Genomic DNA, 27,777 nt, shown 5'->3' with positions numbered 1-27,777 from the left:
TGAGGCGACAGCGCTAACCACTACACCACCGTGCCGCCCAGGCAATATACTCATTTCACTTAAACAAATGAGATCATTTAAGGTGTGTGTGTGTTGATTCTGGCATGCAGTTATATGAAGCTTGCTGCTGTTCATAAACTGCCATTACCAGTTAGATACATTGGCGTCATAGAAGCAAAATATATACACAAATCTTGCAGTTGGATGTCTTGGCTGATTTGAGGTAAATGGAAAAATATGGGTAATGTTTAAACTCCAAAATACTCCTTTACGATGTTAAATGCGTAAATTATTTTTGTAACAACTAAATAAAACATTTTAATTTTAAACACATACATGATGAATAGTCGAAGTCATGGCTCTGGCTGTTTGAACACACATAGCTCATGTCCATAATTTGTTTGCTTTATGTTTAATGCATCCATAACTTTCCAAAGAAATGTTTAAGCCAGAATCAGAGAATGAACACTGATTTATTCAAGTCATTTTTGTGTAATACATATCTTGCAGTAATATGAGCTTTTTGTTAAATAAGTTCTCAGAATAAAGAAATATAGCGTCACCGACATCCTCAAAGAGCTGATTGTTGTCCAGCGTGATCAGACTGAACCTTTACTCTATGTCACTGTGAAGCTGAGTTAAACATGGCCCTATAGGTGAATAAACTGCAGTTTCTACTACAATGACCATTTTATCTTCAGCTGGAACATACATTTTTTTTGGTAAACATTTTATAATCTTTATTAAAATATGTCTATCATCTTACATGAAATATCAATTTATTCGACAAAATGGAAAAAAAAAACCCAAAACCCAAGACAGAACTGTACCCAAGCTTGATCTTGTAATATGCACTAAGTTTCAAAATGATTGTATCAGAAATATCATATTCAGTCTTAGTGTGGAAAAACACTACTTTTCTTTAGGATGACTAAGTCGCCTCGGTCTGTCCTGGTTTGTGAAGTCGGCCTGGACGTGTTTTAATACCTGTAACAGAGCAAATCACACCAGTATTGGTTATTTGACTGAATCTGTATCAAACGCAATACAATCCAGAGTGAAGGGATTCCATGTTAGACATTTCTGTTGGGGTTATTTTCCAGACTATAAAACATTTTTTTTTTACCTTTAGAGATTTTATGCATCCTTAAAGTGCTGATGACACGTTTTTGACATCTTTGGCAATGTTTTATAACATAAAAAGTAATTCCCGATGATCCATATATTAATTCACGAAGGCGCCTATTTTACAAGTTATGATAAAAAACACGCCTATTTGGGCAAATTTGACAGGGCTGCAGCACCCAGGAGACGAAAGAGGAGGAGGAGCTATATGACGTCAGCGAAAGAACCTTCCTCCTAACTTACCAGTTTGTTTTTGAATGCGACAGGTGTTCAGTTTGTCATTATTATTATTCTACATTATATATATATATATATATATATATATATATATATATATATATATATATATATATATATATATATATATATATATATATATATAATGTAGAATGTACCCTGCCTTTCGCCCGTAGTCAGCTGGGATAGGCTCCAGCTTGCCTGCAACCCTGTAGAAGGATAAAGCGGCTAGAGATAATGAGATGAGATGAATGATATATATATATATATATATATATATATATATATATATATATATATATTAGTTATTATGCCTTCGCGTTGTGTTGCCGGCTTTTGCTCCAAAACCTACAAGGATGGGGTAAGTTTATTCAAGTTTCCCAGAGATCCCGAGCTGCATGCGAAGTGGGTGAAGCAAGTCAGGCGCACTCGTGACAAGTGGGAGCCCTCACCAACATCCGTCCTGTGCTCTGAACACTTCGATTTGGATTGTTTTGACACCCTTCCCAGCTTAAAAGAATCTCTTGGGTGTTCAGTTCAGCACAAACGTGTGTTACTACCATCAGCAGTGCCTACACAGTGTTGACAGATTGGGAGGTTTCCCGCCCAGTTGAGCGGTTTCAAGTGCATTTTGGTGGGTTTTGAACATATTTTGGGCTGGAAAACGTCAGCAGTATCTGTTGCCAGATACTGCTGAAGTTTTCCAGCCCAAAATATGTTCAAAACCCACCAAAATGCACTTGAAACCGCCCAACTGGACGGGATTCCTCCCAATCTGGCAACACTGCCAGTATTCCAGAGGGGGTCTACTAGTAGCTATGCCGGATCCAAAGACAGTCCTCCTGTCAGAACATGTGTTATGAAACGACATAAGATAAAGGTATGTAGAGCTATAGATTCTACATGATAATCATAAATGTAATCATAAAGTCGGCGTGATATCAGTCATGTATTTGCTTGTGAAAGCTTGCGGCTTTCATGTAACTGCCGTCTAGCAATGAGAGGCAAAGGGTAAAGAGGGTAGGCTATCATAGATTCTATTCGGAAGAGATCAACACAATTCTAGACTCCCAGAAGAGGAAGAGCTAGCACTAGAGAGTTCACCGGCGTTTTCATGCGCCATTTCCATTGAGTAGAATCAGAGTAGAACAGCCAGTGAACCGCAGCGTGTTCTTCCGCTGACGTCACAACATGGCCGCGAGCCACGGACCCAGTTTTCTTGCGCTGTGCAATTAAAAGTTGGATATTTGCGTAACAGCTTCTTTTCACGTAATTATAACAGAAATCTAACATGTTTGCCATGTTGTATAGTTTATTTAAGAAATCGCATAGAGTCATGTTCGTGTCATCAGCACTTTAATATAAGTTTGTGTTAAATATCTGAGATAAAAATTGTACTTTATACTTCAATTTTCCTATAGTTTCATGTTCATTGTTGATTGTTTCAGTATTGTGCTTTATCATAAATCCTTAAAAAACAAACAAACAAACAAACAAACAAACAAACAAAACTTATGTATAAAACACTTTCAGATTATGGTCCCAAAACTAAATACAGTGTAATCAATAATAATAATAATAATAATAATAATATAGACATGAGTGTTTTACTGGAAAATATTCCACCTGTATTTTTCATATGAACGACATCCAGGACATTGAATAACATTTTTCAATGAATTGTTTTGATAAATTTGGGTACTTTTTGTTTGTGAATGTGTCAAATCTAATAAAAAGAAAAATCATACATTGGCTTGAAGAGATGAAGTTTATCTTCTTGTGTTGAAAAACTCACATTTTTCATACGAAATACATCACGGATCTGAGTGACACATTTAAATAATATTGGCTGGCGTTTTTCCATGGTATATCAGATATATTCCATTCAGCTAGCATGATATTGAACGAGTCAAAGACAAGTAGCTGAATGGAATATATCTGATATACCATGAAAAAAAGCCAGCCAATATTATTATTATTATTATAATACATACACATTCCTTTTGAGTGTTCAGCGTGTCTTTCTCTTTCAAAATTCTCTCAAAATCTTCTGTATTTAACGAAGCAAACCTGGCGGCCATGTTTGTTTACAAATTGTCCCAGTCGCTCGCTAGCACGGAAGTTTTACATCTCTGACATGTGACGTCATGTTGTCTTGACAACCATGCAATATCGTAAACCATATTCAATGCTCATTCTCCATTGGATAGAGTGACGCAATACACGTCGGATAAGCGATATGCTAACAATATTGCATGCTATCAAACCAAATGAATGAAACCCGCTAGAAGGGAATAGAACATTTTTATTCCATCAAAAAAAGTGTCCTGTATGTATAATAATTCCTGATATTTTAATCCAATGACATCACTCCTAGTGTTTTTCCGCTGACTAGACGAACCGGTTCAAAATTAAAATTTTTTTGATTAACTTGCTTTTTTTTTTGGTGGATGTGTCCATATGATATAAAGAACATTACATGGTGGCGTGAAGATATGAAGTTTATCTTTTCGTGTTGAAAAATATTTTCACTTGTTCACTTTGCTCACTTGTGATGTATACATTTACTACTTGAAGATAAACTTCATATCTTCCCACCACCGTGCACTATCAGAAACGGGGGTATAGTAGGAGTCCTTTTCTGTCCCCCAAAGTCCAATCTACACTAATGTACCCCCTAGGGCTCATTATTGGACCTCAAGGTAACTATGTGTACCTTTTTAGGGCCAACAAGGTACATATATGTTTCCAAGCAATATATAAAGGGTACAAATAAGTACCTTAGATCCAGTGACAAGCTGTTATACCCCTAAAGGTACAATAATGTACTTTATTTTCTGAGAGTGTGTAATATCCTCTGTATATGATTCCAACTTGCATCTATGCCTTATGCTACAGAAATACATTGTGATATATTGAAAAAAAAAAAACCACCATGCAAATATATACTTATAAATGTCAATATATGTGCATTTTCCACCAATGTATTTTAAATATGCTGTTAAAAATAAAAATAGCAGATGTCTTGTTCTGGAGAGGGGGTGATATGGAAATGTACAACTCTTCTGTATACCAGTGTAGAGAAATGTAAAATATTACAGTACGAGTTATGACAGTGAAGGATATGTGGCTGTTAATTTCAGACATACCAGCAATTTCATCCTTAATTAACTGAATTTTTCTGCTTTGTTCTCAAACTTTATGAATGGTCCTTAAATGTGGAAATAATGTTGAAAAAAAGTACACCTACCGTAATTCTATGATTAAAATAAAATCATGTCTCTTCTCATAATATATATAATCTGTATATGAAAAGCAGCAATAATCTATATTAAGATACTACTGTATATTCTTAAGACATGCAATACAATAGATTGGATGATCACCTTTTTTCTAGAAGGGACTGCAGGTTATTTTTGGAGCACAGTGATCATATATTATCAGCTGCTGTATACTGGAACTCTGAAAAGTTATCTGAATGACTCTGTGTGGCTTTGGAGTTGACGCAACTTCCTTGATGCCAGTCAAAGTCATCTAGGGAAGTACTGATTTCACTTTCTTGTGCACTGAACCTTCGTCCCAGTCCCAAGCCCAGGAAATGGGCTCGGCATTAACACACGTTAGAATTTTGCTGAGTTTCTTTTTTTTCTTCCTAATTTAACACATCAACCTTTTATGAAACTTTTCACGAGATGACTCAGAGGCACAAAAACACAAACTTGTGCAAGGAAACAAATCCTTAATACTGAAATCACGGCCTCTGGGTTAGGTTAATTGTTCACAAATCACAAGGGGTGTCTAATATGACAAAATATATCATATCACAATACCTCAAGACATTTTTAGGATACGCAATATGTATCACGATATATAAGGTTGTATGTACAGTATAACTGGCATTTTTGAAAAAAATCTGAAAAAGTATTATGTCTACAAAAAATAATTTACTGAAAAGAATTTAAAAAACAATAAATAAAAAAAATTACTCTTTTATGTTCTAAATTTTAACATAAAATCAACTGTTTTCAATCAGAGTTTACCATTCCTATGCTTAAGTTAGAATAAGATACGATTGTGATACTGGCTACATCTCATGATAAACACAATACTGCTATCATTGTATGTTCAAATATCTGCTACCTGATGAACTCTGGTTTACATTTCAAAAGCGCCACAGTGCTGGACTGGTATTCAGGAGTACAGTGAAACTGTGTAATTTCTTATATCCTTTACTATACTTAAAACGTCATCCAAGACTTTGAAATGAGGAACCATAAAATAACACTCACGGTGACAACTGACATCCTGAAGCGTAGACGTAGTTGCCGGTGTAGCGAAGGTCACACCGTACAATGTTGTTGGTGTAATCAGACTCTGGAACCTGATAATTGGGGTTAACGGCGATCTGAAAAACAAACAAACAAAAACACGTATTATTACCAATGACTTAGTTTTTTGTTTGTTTTGTGCATTATTACAGAGACCCATAAATACATTAACAAACCAATAAAAGCAACAGCAACAACTCAAACCAAACACACAATAGGCAACACAAACACACCACATCCAAACCAAACACACAATAGCCAAACCAAACGCACCACATCCAAACCAAACACACCACATCCAAACCAAACACACCACATCCAAACCAAACACACAATACATCCAAACCAAACACAATAGGCAACACAAACGCACCACATCCTAACCAAATGCACAATAGCCAAACCAAACGCACCACATCCAAACCAGTCACACAATAGGCAAGACAAACACACCACATCCAAACCAAATGCACAATAGCCAAACCAAAACACACAACAAACACACCACATCCAAACCAAACACACAACAATCAAGACAAACATACCACATCCAAACCAAACACACCACATCCAAACCAAACACACAACAATCAAGACAAACATACCACATCCAAACCAAACACACAACAGCCAAACCAAACACACAACAATCAAGACAAACATACCACATCCAAACCAAACACACAACAGCCAAACCAAACACGCCATAACAAATGGGAAAGCAGAAAAGCTCATTTAGAATCACATTAACATTTTCTCAAAACAGAAAGGGGCGGTCCTTACTGAACATCGTATACTCGTTGCTCATTGGCTACAGTCTACGTTAGTCTGAGAGGCCGCAGAAAACAAAGAGTTGTAGGATGATTACAGTGTGAGGAAGTACGATCCTAAATGGATTTACCCATGCTTTCATTCGTGTTTATGTTTATTAATTTACATGTTGATATTTTCAATCATCTGTCAAATTTGCATGGTGTTACAGTTTTTTCTGAATGCTTAAACTCTAACGGTGATTCTTGTAGCACAATTTCTAAAACTAGTAATATCTATCGCAAAACCACTCACTGAGTTCGCACAACTAAAAGCACAAACACTGCTTTGCACTGAGTTTGTAATTTTGTAACACACACTTTGCAAAAGTGTAAGTACAATCCACTGCACAGCACACCTTTTGCAGAACTGTAAACACAACTCACTGCTTTACACTCAATTTCCAAATTTCCAACACACTCCTAGCAAAACTATACACATTTATAGCTATTATTTACACTATTTGGCCAACTGTCTGGCCACACTGTCACATGTGAAAACATCACATCACACACATCACATTATCTCTAGCCGCTTTATCCTTCTACAGGGTCGCAGGCGAGCTGGAGCCTATCCCAGCTGACTACGGGTGAAAGGCGGGGTACACCCTGGACAAGTCGCCAGGTCATCACAGGGCTGACACATAGACACAGACAACCATTCACACTCACATTCACACCTACGGTCAATTTAGAGTCACCAGTTAACCTAACCTGCATGTCTTTGGACTGTGGGGGAAAACCGGAGCACCCGGAGGAAACCCACGCGGACACGGGGAGAACATGCAAACTCCGCACAGAAAGGCCCTCGCCGGCCCCGGGGCTCGAACCCAGGACCTTCTTGCTGTGAGGCGACAGCGCTAACCACTACACCACCGTGCCGCCCCCATGTGAAAACAGTTTTAGATAATTAGTTCACTTTGCAATCAGCCTGAGCACTATAAATAAGCCACAGGTAAGCTGTCGGTGTGGAGTATAATGGAGGGAGCAGGAAGAGTGAGAATTAGAGGAGGTCGAGGAAGAGGACGTGGAGGTGAAGGAGGAAGGAGAGTAAGAAATAGAATTACTGATGACATCAGAGCTACAATAGTGGACCATGTTATCAACCATGGAATGACCTTGAAGGAAGCTGTCCGACGGGTTCAGCCTAACTTGAGCCGCTACACTGTAGCAAGCATCATAAGGACATTTCAAAATGAGAATCGGTTAGTACAGTCACTTTACACTAAGGTTACATCCACACGACAACGGCAACGAGATTTTTTTTTTTTTTAAATATCGCGTCCACATGGGCAACGGATCAGTAAAATATCAGGTTCATATGGCAACGCAATGCTTGCTGAAAATGATGCAATACACATGCCACACCTCTACGTGCGCTGTAAGACGGTCCCATCGGAGACACCAGAACAATAGAAGAAGTAGACGCATGCGCATAAACCCCTTCTTCTGTAGCATTAGCCACACAAAGTTTTGATTATTAATCAGTAGCGTAAAACGAAAGACGCAGAAAGAGGAATGAATGGGGGTAGATGGAAGCCGGTACGCCAACATTCTGATATCCTCCAGAATTCTTTAATGGTCCGGAATAAATTGAATGCTACACGTTGATGGATTACTTTGTTCTTCTACGCCCTTTTTGAGGAATGTATTGTCAGACTTAAACCAACATCTGAAGAGGTGAGATTGCTCCTTTTTTTTTCCTATTTTTGCTGGCGGGATTGTTTTTGTTTTTGGAAAGCGCACGGGCGGTGCGTGGTTTGGTTATACTCAATACTTACGCAGTGATTGGACTAAAGACTCTGCCCTAAGGGCTATTCTCTCACACTCTCTCTCTCTCTCTCTCTCTCTCTCTCTCTCTCTCTCACTTTGCACCATTACACAATAAATATTCACAGTGAAAATATTTTGTAAGCGTGTTTCATGAACCAAGTTATAGGATTTGTTGACAACTCGCATCGAGTTTGTTACACTTCTACCTGGCGTGAAGCACTGACAGTCATGTGGTTGTGACGTCATCGTAAACAAATCCGTTCTACTCATCCAGACGACTTTGCAATGGGGCCGTTGCCAGATTTTTCCACTCTGGAACCCGTTCTCAAAAGATTTCGTTTTGGGGCACCCAAAACGCCGGTGCCATGTGGACGCCAGGCCGAAACGATAAACAATTTTATCAGATTCACCTGAATCCATTGCCTTGTGGACAGGGCCTAAGTTTTGTAGCACTGCCATACTCTAATGAGGAACACAACAAGACCATGCATGTAAAAATACTGAAATTGTTACTTTACAGAATTGCTAGACATCCAGCAGCTGGGGGCAGAGGAAGAATGTTCACTGCAGAACAGGAGACTCATATAGTCAATATGATCATTGCAAATAATTCCATAAGACTACGAGAAATACAGCAGTGCATAATGGAGGATGACACCACCTTTCAAGACATAAACAGTGTGAGCATTTCTGTATTGTTTCATGTACTTGCCCGCAACAGAATCAGAATGAAACAAATCTACAGAGTCCCTTTTGAAAGAAACAGTGAACGTGTAAAACAAGTGCGATATGAATATGTGCAGGTAAGCTATAGTATCATTGGTGCTGGATCTGGACGTACATTCTGTCGTGCTGTGCTTGGGCCTGCTGTGCTGAATTTGTTTTGTCTTTTCCAGAGAGTGATGGAGCTAGATGCAGATGCCATAGGTCATGAGCTGATTTTTGTAGATGAGGAAGGTTTCAACCTTACTAAAACGAGGAGACGTGGCAGGAACATTATTGGACACCGTGCCATAGTCAATGTCCCAGGACAACGCGGTGGCAACATAACTCTGTGTGCAGCTATAAGTCAAAATGGTGTTGTTCACCATCATGCAACCCTGGGCCCATATAACACTGCACACATTATTACATTCCTGGACACTGTACATCACATGTTCACTAATGTTCAGAGACCAGAGCACACCAGGTATGTCATCATATTGGACAATGTTCGTTTCCATAGGGCTGCTTTGGTCCACGAATGGTTTACAGATCACCCACTCTTCGCTCTACTCTCCATCCCCCCATACTCTCCCTTCTTGAACCTTATCGAAGAGTTCTTCTCTGCCTGGCGCTGGAAGGTCTATGACCGTCATCCCCATCAACGTATAGCCCTTTTACAGGCAATGGAGGAGGCATGTGGGGATATTGACCAGGCGTCATGTCAGGCCTGGATACGACACTCCGGGAGGTATTTTCCTCGGTGCCTTGGACTTGAAGACATTGCATGCGATGTTGACGAAATCTTGTGGCCGGATCCAGAAAGACGACATGACAGTTTTTTTTTTCTCTCTGTGAAATAACTGCATGTAAAAACACTTATCACTTATGTTTGTTTTGATGCGTTTACAGCAAATACAGTCAACACCTTGAAATACTTGAAAATACTTGAAATTTGGATCCCTGTGTGTTTACAGAACGATGACAAAAAGTATGACCTCAAATTGACAGACTACCTTGTGCACAGAGAAAGCAAAAGCCAGATGTGTTTTCCATTCTTACTGTCAGTGTTCAGTTGTTGCTTCGTGTGCTTATTAATGTTATGCGTTGTGTGTACTGTTGTGTACAAAAATACCATTTTGAAAAGAGTGTTAACAGTTTAGCAAAAAGCGTTTGCTTTTGCAAGTAATCTATGATGTTTTGCGAATTGGATGTAAGGTTTTGCGATTTGTGTGAAGGGTTTTGCAAAAATAGCCAAAGGTTTCAAAAATTGTGCCTAATCAATCAGAAACAACTGTAATATGCGCATACAAATGATGAAAAGCCACCTAAAGGAAGACAGAAAAAGATGAATTACTCCTCACTATAGTAACATAAGAAAATTTGCATTTCGCTTGACTAACTAGATAGTTATTTTTGCTTGTGATAGTCGCATGCCGTGTCCAATCAACAGCGAGTATGTGAAGTACAATAAGGACCGCCCCTTTCTCTTTAAACCATGTTTCTATGTTTAGTGTTGTGTTCTTAGGTTTGTTGTTGCATGTTCTGATTAACTGTTGCATTTCTGGCTTTTTGTGTTTTTTAATTTGTTCATAAGTTTTGCACTTCCAGGCCACTGTATACTACGTTATGACTCTGAGCCACTGTTTATATCAATCCAGAGGCAGCTTGTTCATATCACGCACCTTGAGGATGTAATTCCCAGGTTTCACGTCTGTAATGTCGATCCACTGACAGTCGATGTCGGCGTTGTAAGTGTCGTAACATCCTGGGCTCAGGCCCTGTGACAGCATATACACAGTCACAAACATTTTCAACATTGTCCCTATTCACAATGTTGTATTATGCTAACAAGATCATTTTTTTAATCAAATTCAAAAACGCACTACAAGTCGCTGATGTAAGGACTAAAACATTCAGGGATGTGCTGTTATAGGAAAATAATCAACAGTGAGTCGGTGTGAAAAAGCTAAGTTACTGTTGCCAAGTAGAAGCTGATTATTTTCCAGTAACTGCATGTCCAGTAGTGTATTCCTCTCATACAACAGTGATTTGCCAATAATTACTTTGATGCAACATGCATAGTTTAGTTTTTATCCATTTATAGTTGCACTTATCATCACAAAATGTCAGTGAAACAAATTAGTTCCTGTAATCACTTGTGTTATAGCAGCTATAAACAGTCATTGAAACAAGTAAGTCACCAGCCTCACTTGTTTCACTCTCAAAAAAGTAGGTTGTCATATTACAAAGAGACCTGAAAGCAAAAAAAATAAAAAATCATCTGTCCTGAAGGCTTTCCTGTGGCAGAAAACTTACTGACTTTTTCAAAGCACTGATTCTGGAGACTCCTTCCATAAATGTTAAATAAATCTCCATAAAGAAAACCACACATTTTTCTTTGTTAAATAACAACCACTGTGCCAAAACCCCAAGAATCCGAATATATCTGTTTAAATTCATGCAAGAATTCATGCAAGTTTTTTTGACAATGCCGTGATCGGAGAGTACCCAACGTGAATTTCATCATACATGGGCCATAGTTTGAAATATCCAGGCAAAACCATTTCTGGATTCTGGGATATGTTGCGCAGTGAACATGGTCGATATGGATCAGATACCCAAATATCCTCGTGAACATTATGACTGAGCTAAAAATAAACAATTTTCTTGATTTTGAAAAAACAGAAATTCTTCAGTTGAGGACTAATAAAGTAAAATGTGTTGGACTGTCATCAAAATTCCAACACAGGTTCATTCATATCAACTCCTATATATGTAGGTGTTATTTGAATTATCAATAGGCACAGCCAAGGTGGAGCTATTTAAGAGTTATTCCACGAAATAGAGTCATACGTGAGCTGATAGCCAATGAGGCACGTAGCACCGAATCGGCTATAAGCCATGTACAACGAGGTTGAGTGGAATAACTGTTTTATTCTATCCACATTCACTGGATTTTCAGAAACAGAGCATTTTTATTTTTAGCAAATTCGATAAATAAAAACTTTATACAAAACGTCCGACAAATAATTTCCGCTCAGAATGTCAACAAACCGGCAAAATGACAGTAGCAACTCGTGAAAAATGCTGTAATAATTCTTGAAAAATAAAAAAAGATATGTTCTTACCATCAAATACTTGTATTCCATATTTTGTTGCCTTTTTTTGTATTTTGGAGGGTTTTGTTTTTGAGCAGAGTTTTTATTTCGTCCTTGGTTTGTTCAGTAACATGCTCCGCTATTTTGTTTTTCTCTACTCACGGTATATGAGCTGATAGCCTAGTAGTAGAGTAGCTAATCAGAACGCACGACTGCTCATATCCAGTAAACGTGGATAGAATAAACTGTAATGTACATCACCTGTGTGTGAGAGGTACAAGCAAAGCGTCTGTAGTATCCATAGTCGCAGGATGTGTCCTCCAGGCAGAAGCTGGCCTTGTGTCCCTCAGCCATACGGGAGTGAGTGCTGGCATCCAGTAGCTCGTAATGACTGAACTCATCCATGCTGTGAAAGTGCCTGTGGATACACAGATGACTTGGTCAACACCTCAACCATGTGTTTAGAGTATATAGGATAATTGTATCAATTATTTTAAAACACATATATATATTGAGGTCTTTACTTCTCATGCTTCAGGGACCTTGTAATGACAAATGTGGGTAGATATGGAGGGAACATAACAGACGCTAATATCACCATATCAAAAAGTAAAAAAGTACATGGATTGACCAAAAAAAAAAGAGAAAATAATGCTTGATATGGTTCATAAAATGTTTTATATTATTTCTTAATCAAAGAGGTACTGGTAGCAGTGGCGGCCGGTAGTCTTTCAAACAGGGGAGGCTGGTCGGTTACGATATTTCCAGATTTTAAAAGAAAAAAGAAAAAACACATCAGTTTTGCCCATACTCTTGCCTCTGATCTGGCTGATTGTTGGCAGGGTCACAAACTGTGAAATAACAGGTTCTTTTGGCCCATTAGCCTACTGTCCAATATACATGATGGTGGTGTTGGGGGGGTATATTTTAACATTTTATATTTTAAAATTGTGGCATGTTGTTTAAAAATTGATCATTATTGAAAGCAGCTCTTTGTCAGGAACCTCAGCAGTAACAGCAGAGTGTTCTGGAATAGGCACAAGCACTGACCTTGGGGAGCCAAACATAGAGCTGGGTGCCACACATTTCATTCAGTGACACTTTCCCTATATTTTACTTATTTTGACTGAGAAATGTTTTATTGACAATTTTGATAACCCTTCACTTTTAATCCAGGTCTGTAGTGTGAAATGTTCTCGGCTGTGTTTTTGTTTAAAAATGTTTTCCAAATTGTAGCTGTGTTTAATTCATATCCAGAAAAATATATATTCCAATATAATATACTCAGCATAAACATTTTAAATAGATTCTATATTTTTGGTCCATCCATGACATATTACTAAAGTAGCCTATTTACTGTTGTTGATGTGGGTCACTTGCTGTTAGCCAATTCACTTTCTCATACCAGGAGAGCTGAAAGGAACGAGTATTATTCCCTACCTTTTTCACCAAGTCAATTTGAGGCGTTGGTCTACCCTGCTCTTTAATTTTAATTTTTCCCTCGAAAGGAAGACTGGCAAATGGCTTCGCCAAAATTAAATCAACAATGCTTGGCATCCGTGCGCAGCTTTCTTGCTAGCTGACTAGCCCCCTCAAGTTCAAGTTCAGTCACTCAAATAAACGAAATTTCTGGAACTAAGATAGCAAACTTGACAACACTACATTTACAATGAAAATATATACAAACTAAAAAAGCTGGTAGAAACCGTATGTAATGAATGAAATCGAAATGTAAGCTGATCTCTTACAATACACCACAGCACTTGCGAATCCGCATGGGACTGAACTGAGATTCACCGCTGCCTGTCTATATTTGAAACGAGCTGTCAATCAAAGAAAATATCCGTCCGCTTTCACCAATCACCAGTCTCCTCGCGGAAAGCTTTGCCATGTCCCTCCCACTGTGAGGCTCGGAGTCCGTGGGCGGGCATTTTCGCAGTATTTGTCCAATAATCGTCTTGCATTTTGAGATTGAAAAGCGCATCGCTCCCAAATGCCATTGAAGTCCACTGAGGCTGGGCTGCATCACGCTGTCACGAGGGGGAAAAAACTCACGCACACATTAGGCGAACTGGGGAAGGTTATAACGGAATGATTTCGCACTGTAGTTGGGTTGAGCACATATATTTCTATGATTCTGGATCTGAAATAGCAATGTTATAAGGTCGGCTATAACATAAGCCTAGCGCAATTCATCCTACATGATGTTTGTCATTTTTAGAGGAGGCTGAGCCTCCCTCGTTGTCTTAGAGCAATCGCCCGTGACTGGTAGTGAGGTAGTGGTCAGTGTTTAATGGTGCCTACAGAATGTGAGATTTCAGCAGTCTTATAAATTTATTGCAAGCCACACTGTGACATGGATCTAATAAACTTGGAGATGACATCAAGTTTGATGTATGTAACCTTTATGGCTTGGCGCCAGTGTTGCGTTGATCAATGCGTCATATCATACTGCATTGGTGATGCAGTTGTTAGCTTTGTTGCCTCACAGCAAGAAAGTCCTGGGTTTGAGCCTCGTGGCTGACTGGGGCCTTTGTGATTGGAGGTTGCATGTTCTCCCCGTGCCTGCGTGGGTTTCCTTCAGGTGCTCCGGTTTCCTCCCACAGTGCAAAGACATGCAAATTAGGTCAACTGGCTACTCTAAATTTCCCATAGGTGGCCACTGGGCATCCATCAGCATTGGAGGAGTTGTGATCGTTATTCTCAGGTGCCACTAGCATAGTCAGGCACAAATATGGATCATGACGTTGGGCCTGGCTGAGACTGGTTGAGTAAGTAAGTAAGCCATTCTGCATTCCTATTGGTTGGATAGTAGGTGTAGGTCGTAGCAGCAGTCATGTTGTGAGATGGTCATCCTAAATTTCTGACACAGTCAGAATTTTGTCCCAGACTATCTTTGGTTGTAACAGCCATCTTGAATCTCTCTCACAGTGCCACGTAGGACCACCATTTTACAACGACGGCCAAAGATGTTGCCATTGTTTCTTTCACGTTGGTGATCTTTCATCTGGGACAGCCCAAAATCACGTGTGTATACCCACTAGAAGGCAGGGGTCTTGGATCTTATCCACAAAGGGCTAGTGTGGCTGCAGGCTTTCATTCCAACCAAGCAGGAGTCACACCTGATTCCACTTGTTTAATCAGTTCATGCTGGTCTCCAATGAACTACCAAGTGCACCTCCTACTTGGCTGGAATGAAACCCTACAGCCACACCGGCCCTTTGCAGATAAAACTGAAGACCCTTGTGTAAGGTTAGGTCCTTGAGCAAATCCTTATCTCACTTATTTCTATCACACCTCAGTCACCTGTAAGTCCATTTGGATAAAATGAGCTAATGTAATAATTTATTTAGTGCCAGCTCAGTGTTCTCCATGTGTGGGTGATTTTTTTCCGATTTGTAAGCACACTAGGGAAAGGTTTGTTTACCTTTTTCCATTGTTGTATTTCTGAACAATTAATGCTGAGTTTTACAGTGTTTAGATCTTCAGCCACCCACCCACCCACCCACACACACACACACACACCTCACATTTTAAACTCTTTAAGTAACTGCAATGTGAAATCAAACAAAATCAAATATCAAATAAATGAAAAGAAATCAAATCAGTAACTAAGGGTAGGGTGCCTTAGAGGAAAGTTATTTAGTGCTCAGTGTTTAATGTTTTGGGCCCCTGATGCTTTGGGTTGTGAGTTCAAGTCCTGCCCTGGCTACGGTCTTTGAACAAGACCCTCAGTTCTGATCCAGTAGTCAGACTTTTCTTGGCGAAGGCTAGTTGAATGACACAATGTTAATTTAAGATTTAATATTTCTGATGCAGGCGGCACGGTGGTGTAGTGGTTAGCGCTGTCGCCTCACAGCAAGAAGGTCCTGGGTTCGAGCCCCGGGGCCGGCGAGGGCCTTTCTGTGTGGAGTTTGCATGTTCTCCCCGTGTCCGTGTGGGTTTCCTCCGGGTGCTCCGGTTTCCCCCACAGTCCAAAGACATGCAGGTTAGGTTAACTGGTGACTCTAAATTGACCGTAGGTGTGAATGTGAGTGTGAATGGTTGTCTGTGTCTATGTGTCAGCCCTGTGATGACCTGGCGACTTGTCCAGGGTGTACCCCGCCTTTCGCCTGTAGTCAGCTGGGATAGGCTCCAGCTTGCCTGCGACCCTGTAGAAGGATAAAGCGGCTAGAGATAATGAGATGAGATGAGATATTTCTGATGCTTTTCTGTGAATAAAACTCTGCAAACGAGGCTTCAGGTCCATCTGGGGAGAAAGGCCATGGGATCAGCGCTGGTATGCAGACTTTCATACTGAAGCCATATTTCATTTCATACAATTACTGAAAAGGACATGTGGAAAATCTCAAACTGTGCAATGCTCCAAAAATAGTTTCCTTTTTTTGTATTAAAAAATGGCTCAATTTGTACATTCTCCACAAAGTGTATTATAACGCTGGCAGAACAGAAGCTATTATAGTCTTAATACTTGCACAATATTCCTTTATGTTTTTCACCCTTAATTATTTTTTTATATTCTTGCATGTAACAATAATTAAATTAATGGTTTGGCAAAAAAAAACAACACAAAATTAAAAATAACCAAAAAAAAAAAAGATATATCAACTTTAGTACATGTTGCACTTACCTTAATTGTAGATTTTCCAAAATATGTTGAATATATATTGTGTGAGTTCATTTTTTTTAAATCAGTTGAAATGAAATATTAATGTAGAAAAGGTGAACTACACTATCATTGTAATCACTTCAAACTCTGGGAGCTGCATTAAAATAATTAAAAAAAGGATCCTGGTTGTTCACAATGGCCGCCTCCATAACCAAACAGCATTCAGCTACACATTGAAGTTTTGGTCATGTTGACAGATAACAGTAAACACCACTGTGTCCTAAACCAAATGAACAAGTGCGTGTGATCATTTAAGAGGTCTGAAACTCAGAAAAAACATTTACCGAAAAGATTGACAGACGTCCACTATTTGTTAGCTACCTTAGCCTTGTATTTGTGGCACAAAACTAAAAGAAGCAAACATCAGCCACCAAAGATGTCTACAAGTGTGGCAAAAATTACATTTTTCTTTTAAGAAGAGACAAATATCGTGTATGTGGGACACTTTTTTTCCTAACTGAACATATCCTGATTCTGATCTGAAACCTCATTGCATAAAATGGTGAGTGGGGTTCGAGCTTGTTAAGTTATTTGCTGATTAGGGTAAATCAGGTCCAGAAATTTGTCATTATGCATCACCCAGAACAAACACAGTACAGTGTTGTGCTAAAAGGACCGTAAGTGTGTGATTGTGTGTTGAGTGGAGCTTGGCCACATGTACTCCATACATGGCGGTGAAACGTAGCTGACATCAGTGCAAAACTATGCTCCGAAAGCCATTAGAGTGTCTGGAACGGCAGAGCACGCAGAGCATGCAGAGCGGGCCTCCACATTGTTTTCCTTTAAACAAGACCACAGACAATTTTCCTGTTCTACCACCAGCACCCAAACCCCAACATTTAGCACAGAGTGAGATGAGATAATGCAGACTCTCACCCAACAACGTTAAATACAGTGTAATTCATTTCAACTTACAAGTCGTTTATTCGTTGTCAGCAGTGACGGCTGGTTGTTTTTGAATCACATACATTTTTCTTATAGGAGCACATAAACATTCAAATTCAAATCTGTTCTCTTCTGAATAGCAAGCATGGTCAACAGAAAAGCTGTGCTCTATGTTCAAACTTACAGTTCTGCTGCCTGTTATTGTGCATTTTTTCCTTTTACTCCGATTGCAAAGTGTGTGCTTAATCCATTTACTTCTAGTTTCTTTTCCAGAATGAATTATTGAGAAATCTTGTTTTGTTGTCTTTTAACACAAAGTTTTATGCCAAAATAGATTGCTGTTCAGAGCTATCCATGATTCCCTCTATCTAAAGCACCACTTCAGCGTGATACTGCCACCACCATGCTTCACTGTGAATGTGGTGTTCTTGGGGTAATACAATGTCTTGCAAAAGTATTCATCCCCCTTGGTGTTTGTCCTGTTTTGTCGCATTACAAGCTGGAATTAAAATGGATTTTTGGAGGGTTAGCACCATTTGATTTACACAACACACCTACCACTTTAAAGGTGCAAATTGTTGTTTTATTGTGACACAAACAATAATTAAGATGAAAAACAGAAATCTGGAGTGTGCATAGGTATTCACCCCCCTCAAAGTCAATACTTTGTAGAGCCACCTTTTGCTGCAATTACAGCTGCAAGTTTCTTGGGGTATGTCTCTATTAGCTTAGCACATCTAGCCACTGGGATTTTTGCCCATTCCTCAAGGCAAAACTGTTACAACTCCTTCAAGTTAGATGGGTTGCGTTGGTGTACAGCAATCTTCAAGTTATGCACAGATTCTCAATTAGATTGAGGTCTGGGCTTTGACTAGGCCATTCTAAGACATTTAAATGTTTCCCTTTAAACCACTCCAGTGTTGCTTTAGCAGTATGTTTAGGGTCATTGTCCTGCTGGAACGTGAACTTTCATCCCAGTCTCAAACCTCTGGCTGACTCAAACAGGTTTTCCTCCAGAACTGTACTGTATTTAGTGACATTCATTTTCCCTCCAGTCCTGACCAGCTTTCCTGTCTCTGCAGATGAAGAATACCCCCACAGCATGATGCTGCCACCACCATGCTTCACTGTAGGAACGGTGTTCTCAGAGTGTTGGGTTTGCACTACACATGGCATTTCCCATGATGGCCAAAAAGATCAATTTTTGTCTCATTTGACCAGATAATCTTCTTGCATGTGTTTGGGGAGTCTGCCACATGCTGTTGGGCAAACTCCAAACGTGTTTTCTTAAGCAATTACTTTTTTCTGGCCACTCTTCTATAAAGCCCCACTCCGTGGAGTGTACGGCTTAAAGCGGTCCTATGGACAGATACTCCCATCTCCACTATGGATCTTTGCAGCTCCTTCAGTGTTATCTTTGGTGTCTTTGTTGCACCTCTGATTAATGCCCTCCTTGCCCAGTCTGTGAGTTTTTGTGGGCGGCCTTCTCTTGCCAGGTTTGTAGTGGTGACATATTCTTTCCATTTTGCTATAATGGATTTAATGGAGGTGGCACGGTGGTGTAGTGGTTGGCACTGTTGCCTCACAGCAAGAAGGTCCTGGGTTCAAGCCCAGCAGCCAACGAGAGCCTTTCTGTGCGGAGTTTGCATGTTCTCCCCGTGTCCGTGTGGGTTTCCTCCGGGTGCTCCGGTTTTCCCCACAGTCCAAAGGCATGCAGGTTAGGCTAATTGGTGCCTCTAAATTGACCGTAGGTGGGAATGTGAGTGTGAATGGTTGTTTGTGTCTGTGTATCAGCCCTGTGATGACCTGGCGACTTGTCCAGGGTGTGCCCCGCCTCTCGCCCATAGTCAAGTGGGATAGGCTCCAGCTTGCCTGAGACCCTGTAGAACAGGATAAAGCGGCTACAGATAATAGATGGATTTAATGGTGCTCCATGGGATATTCAAAGTTTGGGACGTTTATCACCCAACCCTGATCTATACTTCTCCACAACTTTGTCTCTGACCTGTTTGGAGGCTCCTTGGTTTTCATGTTGCTTGCTTAGTCATATTGCAGAGTCAGGGTCCTTCCAGAACAGGTTGATTTATGCAGACATTATGTGACAGGGGCGGCATGGTGGTGTAGTGGTTAGCGCTGTCGCCTCACAACAAGAAGGTCCGGGTTCGAGCCCCGTGGCCAGCGAGGGCCTTTCTGTGCGGAGTTTGCATGTTCTCCCCGTGTCCGCGTGGGTTTCCTCCGGGTGCTCCGGTTTCCCCCACAGTCCAAAGACATGCAGGTTAGGTTAACTGGTGACTCTAAATTGACCGTAGGTGTGAGTGTGAATGGTTGTCTGTGTCTATGTGTCAGCCCTGTGATGACCTGGCGACTTGTCCAGGGTGTACCCCGCCTTTCGCCCGTAGTCAGCTGGGATAGGCTCCAGCTTGCCTGCGACCCTGTAGAACAGGATAAAGCGGCTACAGATAATGAGATGAGATGAGATTATGTGACAGATCATGTGACAATTTGATTGCACACAGGTGGATTTTAATCAACTAATTATGTGACTTATGAAGTGAATTGGTTGGACCAGCTCTTATTTAGGGGTTTCATACGAAAGGGGGCAAATACCTATGCACACTCCAGATTTCTGTTTTTTCATCTTAATTATTGTTTGTGTCACAATAAAACAGCAATTTGCACCTTCAAAGTGGTAGGCATGTTGTGTAAATCAAATGGTGCTAACCCTCCAAAAATCCATTTTAATTCCAGCTTGTAATGCAACAAAACAGGACAAACACCAAGGGGATGAATAATTTTGCAAGACACTGTAAGCTGTCTTGTTTTTGCATCATACATTTCTTTTAGAATCATGCCCAAAAAAATTTACCTTGGTCTCATCAGACCATGACATATTTTGACACATAGTTCGTGGAGATCGTATGTAGGTGTTGACAAAATTTAGACCCCTTTTTCTCCGCACATTTAATGCAGACCGTGGCTTCGGAAGTCCAATGAAACCCAGAAGATGTAAAAAAAAAAAATCCGATTCAATTCAATCTTAATTTATATATTGATTTTAACAATGGACACTGTCACATGTCAGCTTTACAGATATAAATGTCCTGATATAAATGTAAAAATTTAAATTTTTCCCTGATGAGGAAGCCAGAGGTGAGAACGGCCGACAAAAACTCCCTGAGATGACATGACGAGGAACCAGACTCAAAAAGGAACCCATCATCAACTGGGTGACACTTGACAGTATGATTATAAAACAATTCTCTTATTCTCTGACTCTACAGAGTCAGAAATATTCTGAAGAAACAGCTGATCGTTATTTGGGGTTAATCAGAATTATTTTAGCGATGACAGGTGTATGATGATTTCTTTTGAACATGAGTTTGAATGTGATTGGTTAATTCTGATCACAGTCACATGCCCCATTTTAAAAGGGTGTGTGCAATTACGAAACCTGTTTGTTTCTTACCTGAATTCTGTTGGTTGCTATATCACCACAACATAAAGGTGGAAAACTATCTGATGTGGTTTAACTTGGTTTCTTCTTCTTCTCTCTCTTTTTTGTATTTTTAACAGGGGTGCATAGACTTTTTACATTCACTATAGCTACTTCTAGAGAGGCACAGGAGCAGGAGACTTTGACTCTAAATTCACTTTGGATAAAAGTTTCTGTCAAAGCCTCTTCTTTCATGCACTGTGCTGTCCAACAGCTACAACAATACAACTTCTCTCAAAGGAGCAATAACGTGTCTGTTTATTGTAGGCCAAGTGAAAAACTAAATCTTGTATAAAAAGAGGTTTTGTCTTGATCTCTTAGTCTCCAGATATGATCTGAATAAGGCTTTGTATCACATCTGGCAGAGTTACAACAGAAATGTCAAACTGAACTTGAAATATCACAACTTAGAGGATCCAAAAAATGCTCAGAGGATATGAAAGAGGTTGTTTTTTTTTTAGAATATTTATATCATATTCAAGGGGCGGCACGGTGGTGTAGTGGTTAGCACTGTTGTCTCACAGCAAGAAGGTCCTGGGTTTGAGCCCAGCAGCCGGCGAGGGCCTTTCTGTGCGGAGTTTGCATGTTCTCCCCATGTCTGCGTGGGTTTCCTCCAGGTGCTCCGGTTTCCCCCACAGTCCAAAGACATGCAGGTTAGGTTAACTGGTGGCTCAAAATTGACCGTAGGTGTGAATGTGAGTGTGAATGGTGGTTTGTCTCTGTGTGTCAGCCCTGCAATGACCTGGCGATGACCTGGCGACTTGTCTCGCCCATAGTCAGCTGGGATAGGCTCCAGCTTGCCTGCAACCCTGTAGATCAGGATAAGCGGCTACAGATAATGCATGGATATCATATTCAGAAACGGAGATGCGCACTTCTGACCTGATATCATATCTTAGGTGTTTTACCTGTATATATCTCATCTCATCTCATTATCTCAAGCCGCTTTATCCTTCTACAGGGTCGCAGGCAAGCTGGAGCCTATCCCAGCTGACTACGGGCGAAAGGCGGGGTACACCCTGGACAAGTCGCCAGGTCATCACAGGGCTGACACATAGACACAGACAACCATTCACACTCACATTCACACCTACGGTCAATTTAGAGTCACCAGTTAACCTAACCTGCATGTCTTTGGACTGTGGGGGAAACCGGAGCACCCGGAGGAAACCCACGCGGACACGGGGAGAACATGCAAACTCCACACAGAAAGGCCCTCGCCGGCCCCGGGGCTCAAACCCAGGACCTTCTTGCTGTGAGGCGACAGCGCTAACCACTACACCACCGTGCCGCCACCTGTATATATAACATAACTTATTAAAGGTCTTGGTATAGTATAAATCATAATTTTTTTGTTTTATTTATTTTGTTTCTTTACAACACAATGGAGTTCATATAATTATTTGGAAAAATGGTAAGGAATAGGTATAAATGAAATATATGTCTTACAGCGACACATGGTTATAGCTTATATACTTAGCTTTTTTCATTTGGTCAGTTAAGTTTCAGAAAATTAAATTTAACTCATCAGTTGTGCATCACACAAATGTAAATTGGGACAATGCCAGAAAACACAAACCAAAGATATAATCCCAGCTAAATAAACACATACAGTTCTGCTGTGACAGCAAGAAACAGGCAGAGAGAAACTTACTGATGGCAGCTGTGCCACTCCCAGGAATAGCGTGGCCGGTTAGGCAGGAAGTCAGATGTGCCCTGGTTCTTGACACGCTGTGGGAAGCGCAGCAGCATTCGTGTATCATAATCTCTCGACCTGTACGCCGAGCTGCTCAGCACAAACAGGACACCGAACACAGCACATCAGACATCAGTCGGGGTTCTCAGAGAGTTCAGACTACTTTTGGAAAAGTGAAAGATTGAGGAGAATATATACTGGCAATAAATATTGTTGCACTTTTCTCTTTCTCCCTCTGGGATTAGACTGTTTCAGTACGCTTCAATAATTACTTGAACAGTCTGCTGATGAGTTTTCCATGTCTTGGAGTGAAGTTCTCCTCCCTCTATAGCAAGAGTTCACTTTTTCCTCCCTCTTTTCACAGAAATGGCTTGAATTACAGGAATTTTACAGAGATAATCATCATTCATCTGGTAAACTGTTATCAGTCATGTCAGCTAGCTTTCCTTAGTTGCTTTAATATACTTCCATATCCTTTTTTTCTGTCCTGCACAACATTCAAACTAAGCATGGACAATGTTGAGTATTTACCGTAAAAGACCAAAACTGGACTGACACATGAATAATAAATGACAGACACAAAAACACTTACAGAAGCGGTACAAGCCAGAGCAACATGTCACACAAAGCAAAATGTCACACTAGCAACTGTCAAACCAAGCACTGTTTAATTTGCTAGCTAACTTGAGTAGCATGGCTAGCAAGGACACTTTAGCGTTAACCCTAGCTAGCATTCAAGTGTAGTCATGTGACATTTGTCTGAGATTTCTTTTAGACCACACAGAAAAACAGCCCATGCTGACATAAAATTGAAATAAAGTTAGCAACACTAGGTGTTTGTTTAGCTGTTTATTTTATGTACCTAGCTAGCTAGCACAGTAGCTCGATAATCTTACCATATTAACTAAAGCTAGCAACATAAGTTTAAAGAATGTCAAGTGGGATATTTTCATTTCCCTTTTTCTTTTATTGATGTCATGTTTTGAGGCCATATCAACCAGTTTATCAGTTCACTCCCGTGATGGATGCTCAGCGCTAATCAATGCTAATCCAAATATCAATGAGGTAAAGAGATAAAAGGTTTAACAACAATAATGACAGGACTGCTGCCTGTACAGTCTAAGCTCACTTAATCTAGTTAAAAAGACGGACCATACCCAGATGACAATTTTCTCCAATGTTAGCTAGCTAGCTCGTAGTAGTTAATGAAAGGGAGTGGACTTGTGTTATGTTCTGGAATATGCTTCATCATCATCATAGAGAGTTCCGTCAGGCATCTTGCCTTTCTGTAGCTAATAATGGATAGCGGACGCCACTCCTACCCATCCCTTGCACTGGCTTGTGAATGTGCTTCACCAATCAGTGTATTCAAGAATATAACACAAATCTAGTCACCTTGATTGATAGGAGACCTTAAAACACCTTCATAACTGTAATTCAACCTAGTAGCATTTAAGTTATTTCTCAAATGTTTCTGTTTCACACTGGAAGAAAAACTCCAGTTTTCTTGTGCAATACCTGGCAAGGCAGTTTTCCTCTGCAGCACATCGGAGGTTATACATCGGCACCCTTTGCACATAGATGGAGGCCTGAATGTAGTACGGATCTGGCACGAGGTCAGGCAAACCTGCAGAACACTTCAACATCTTATCTCAAGAGCCAAATGAAGCTGGCAATGCAAATCTCATCAACACTAATCAATCCACATCGGAGTTAACATTATTGCTTAAAGGGGTACCAAATATAATATATACAGTTGCTGATGTGACAAAGTAACGTATTCTTAAGTATGCTATCAAATTTATATACTAGAAAACAACGAAATATCTTGGTAATTGTAAATATAATAGTCGGTACGCTAAACGGCACAAGAGTCGCCATTTTTAAAAGACCGTGACGTCAGCCCTACCCACTGCACTAGGAGAGAAGCGTGTAATCATGGCGTCGGGCGCATCAAGTGAAAGCGACAGCTCTGTCGAATCATACGAAGAGATCCCGCAAAAGACACGTCTGGAGGATCGTTATGCTTTCCATCGGTCCTGTTATTACACCCGAAAGCAACACACTGTGGCATTGTGTAGCCGATCACTTACAATTCATCCTACTTTCCGATTCACACGTGCTAGTCCCAACCTCAATGAGCCAACACAACTGGGCACATACATACGTCATGAGTGTTACGCAGAGAAAATGAACGTGCATTCTGATTGGATAAAATTAATATCATGGCGGGCTGTTCAAACTGCGGAAATAGTTTGCTCGAGCTACTTTCAAAACACTATAACTTTCCAACCTTAGAACAAAAAACTTTTGTAAGTCTTGAATAAGGTTCGTTAATGTGTGTTTTATTGTTATATTTACTCTATATATTGCCCTCTGTTCCCCTTTAAAGATAACTAATGCATTTTCATTCATGCTTTTGTGTATATAAGGAAGAGACTGAGATAAAAGAACAATGTTTGCATTATTAACGGCACTTTATTTAGCAGAACAGCTGTAGCTGTTTCAAGTTATGTACTTTTATTTCAACTAGTGCTTTCACATGCGGAAACTCAAGGAGATGGAGACCTGCTGGAGCTCCTGATAAAAAATGTGAAGTGTGGAAAAGTACACACTTTTTGCACTCGAGTCAAATTTACAAATCGGAAGAGATGGAGCAGTTAGAACTGGATGCTGTTTGAATCTTTTAAGACGATCGATGCACAGAGTGAGAAAGGCATTTTAAGACATGTAGATAAGGAGCAAAAAATTTAGGGCAGATGTTTTGGGTTTAAAATCAGTGACTGTATCTGTGGAGACTGTTCTGTTCTGTTCAGGCTGTTCAACGTTCAACAATATGAGGCGCCACGTGGTAAGTTGTCATTTCTGGGTTGTTGTTTAAACTATCCTACACCAATACAGGTACAGTATTTAAGTCCATAGTATGCAGTCTAAGAATATAGTGCACAGTGCATGATTTGAGACACTGCACTATTGAATATTATTCCATATAAAAGATGGATTTCTTTCTTTGTTTCTGTGGATGAAAACTGAATGTTCACAGCTAGCCAGGATAACACAATCTGACCAAAGTATATTACGTGTCATGATTATACACTAGCAGTGCAATACAGTAATCTGACCAAAAGTAAGAGCCAAAGCTACAGTATAATTTAGCAAAATACTGTATATCTGGTCAAAATGCTCACAAAACACTTGTGCTTTACTGAAGTGCTTACTTACAAGCTGTAGTGTTTGTGATACTGTATTAGTACACTGTCAGAAACAGGGGTACCATAGGAGTCCGTTTCTGTCCCCCAAGGTCCAATCTACACTCGTATCACCAATCTTCACTCTAGGGTTTATTATTGGACCTCAAGGTTACTATTTGTTCCTTTATAAGACCCAGAAGGTACATATATGTTCCCAAGCAGTATATAAAAAGTACAATTAAGTACCTTAGAGTGTCCTGCTCCAGTGACAAGCCCTTGTGCCCCAAAAGGTACCACAATCTACTTTATTTTCTGAAAGTGTATTGTGATACTGTATATGATAGTGATATTATTGTGATATCGTGATAATGATTAAAATACATTATATTGTGTATAGCAATCCGAATGTTATCCAGTTCTTCAGGCTCCTCTCAGGAATACTCAAAAGTACAGTAGGCTACTTAACTCTACCTTTCCTTGTTACTTGTCACCTCAAGGACACTTTTTTTTTTCTCACATTTAGTACCTGGAAAGGTGCATGTCATGTAAAACTGGGGGGAAAAGGTACAGGAGTGGTCCTTAATGTTGTCCCAAATTTATGCACCTTAAATTTGCACATTTTAAGTTACACGACAATCACGTGACCATGGTGGTTAGAGACTAAATATAGTGCAAAAAAAAAAAGAGATGTACCCCTGGGATACCACTCCTGTGACAAGGAAATATACAGTTTAGTGGGGTTGTTTTCTTTGCATATGTTTCTATAGTCTAGAGCAATTGTCATGATGTCATGGCTTATCAATATTTTACATATAAATAAAATAGTACACGGTACCAGGGCGAGTCCTTACCGTGCTGAAAGTAACTTGTTCCGTATCCGGGTCTCTGTCTCGGTCTTGGTCTTTCGTACGCGTCATAGTAGTTGTAGTACGGGTTGTCCTGCTCGCTGTACTTGTACGGATTGTAAGGATCGTCTCCGACCATGGCGTCCTCTCGCGCCCTCGGAGGCGGCGCTGATGGAGACGGACCCGACCTCGGACCCGGAGCCGTGCGCGCGGTGTCGTTTACGCGGCCGCGAGGCGCACCGGCGCGTCTGAGTGGCAACCAGCGCGACGGCGCGGAAGGACCAGACGGCTGGCTGTGTCTCGCATGGCTGCTGCTGATCACGGTTAAGGGTCTGACCGGAGACTGCTGCCGCCGCTGCTCTTGCTCCTGCTGCTGCTGCTGCCGCTGCTCTCCATCTCCGTTTGCGCTTCTCCTTAACGGAGGCACGTACTGCGCGCCCTGACTCAGGATGCTGAAGAGTCTCCCGTCGTGCTGCCACTGGATGGTCCGCCTGAGAGGCGCCGAATCCCGCTGACACCGTGCGCTCTGGAGGACGCAGCTTAATAAACACAGTTGCGCGCACGCGTAAAATACCGTGTCGAGTTGTCGTGCGCGCATTTTGTCCGTGAGATTCCCGACGTCCGCGCGACAGTTGCTGCCAGTTAATGCCAGTGACTCTATTGGCCTATATTAAAAAAATTAATCTAATACAATTAATTGTCTGATGCTCTGGGTTTTAAAATTTATTATTATTATTATTATTATTATTATTATTATTATTATTATTATTATTAATTGTACAGTCAAAGCTTAAACTATACTTCCTGCAACCTACTCAGAGAAAAAAGTAACAAAAAGCAATGTGCATGATGAAAAAAAAAGATCTTGGTGCAGCCTCCTGTTACTCTGCGCCTCATCCGACTGATGCGCAAAGTGAAAGCAG

The 27,777-nt window shown here is 40.3% G+C and overlaps 1 protein-coding gene across 2 annotated transcripts; it reads right to left on the bottom strand.

Annotated features, from left to right (window-relative positions):
* Nucleotides 1-454: 454 nt before the first annotated feature.
* On the bottom strand, nucleotides 455-27,777 carry loxa (lysyl oxidase a). Of its 2 annotated transcripts, XM_060908220.1 has the most exons (7): nucleotides 26,861-27,777; nucleotides 24,337-24,445; nucleotides 22,777-22,908; nucleotides 12,337-12,493; nucleotides 10,660-10,755; nucleotides 5,652-5,767; nucleotides 455-987 (listed from the first exon to the last, which is right to left on the bottom strand). In XM_060908220.1, exons 1-7 carry the CDS (start codon nucleotides 27,450-27,452, stop codon nucleotides 981-983), a joined length of 1,209 nt encoding a protein of 402 aa, XP_060764203.1. In that variant the 5' UTR covers nucleotides 27,453-27,777; the 3' UTR covers nucleotides 455-980. The 2 variants fall into 2 exon arrangements, with proteins under 2 accessions (XP_060764203.1, XP_060764204.1); XM_060908221.1 differs by lacking the exon at nucleotides 455-987 and having other exon boundaries at nucleotides 5,648-5,767.

This window comes from Neoarius graeffei, chromosome 25 (genome assembly GCF_027579695.1).
Source record: "Neoarius graeffei isolate fNeoGra1 chromosome 25, fNeoGra1.pri, whole genome shotgun sequence".
NCBI classification, from domain to species: Eukaryota; Metazoa; Chordata; class Actinopteri; order Siluriformes; family Ariidae; genus Neoarius; species Neoarius graeffei.
The sequence above is the reverse complement of the archived record's forward strand: the minus strand, read 5'-3'. Positions and strand labels throughout refer to the sequence as shown.

What these genes read in the sequence shown, in the direction of transcription:
- loxa (XM_060908220.1), bottom strand. Translation starts at nt 27,452, where the DNA reads ATGCGCGCACGACAACTCGACACGGTATTTTACGCGTGCGCGCAACTG. An exon ending in GAGTGGCACAGCTGCCATCA is followed by an intron (nt 12,494 to 22,776) that starts GTAAGTTTCTCT and finishes GTGTATCCACAG; the next exon opens with GCACTTTCACAGCATGGATG. An exon ending in CTTGTACCTCTCACACACAG is followed by an intron (nt 10,756 to 12,336) that starts GTGATGTACATT and finishes ATGCTGTCACAG; the next exon opens with GGCCTGAGCCCAGGATGTTA.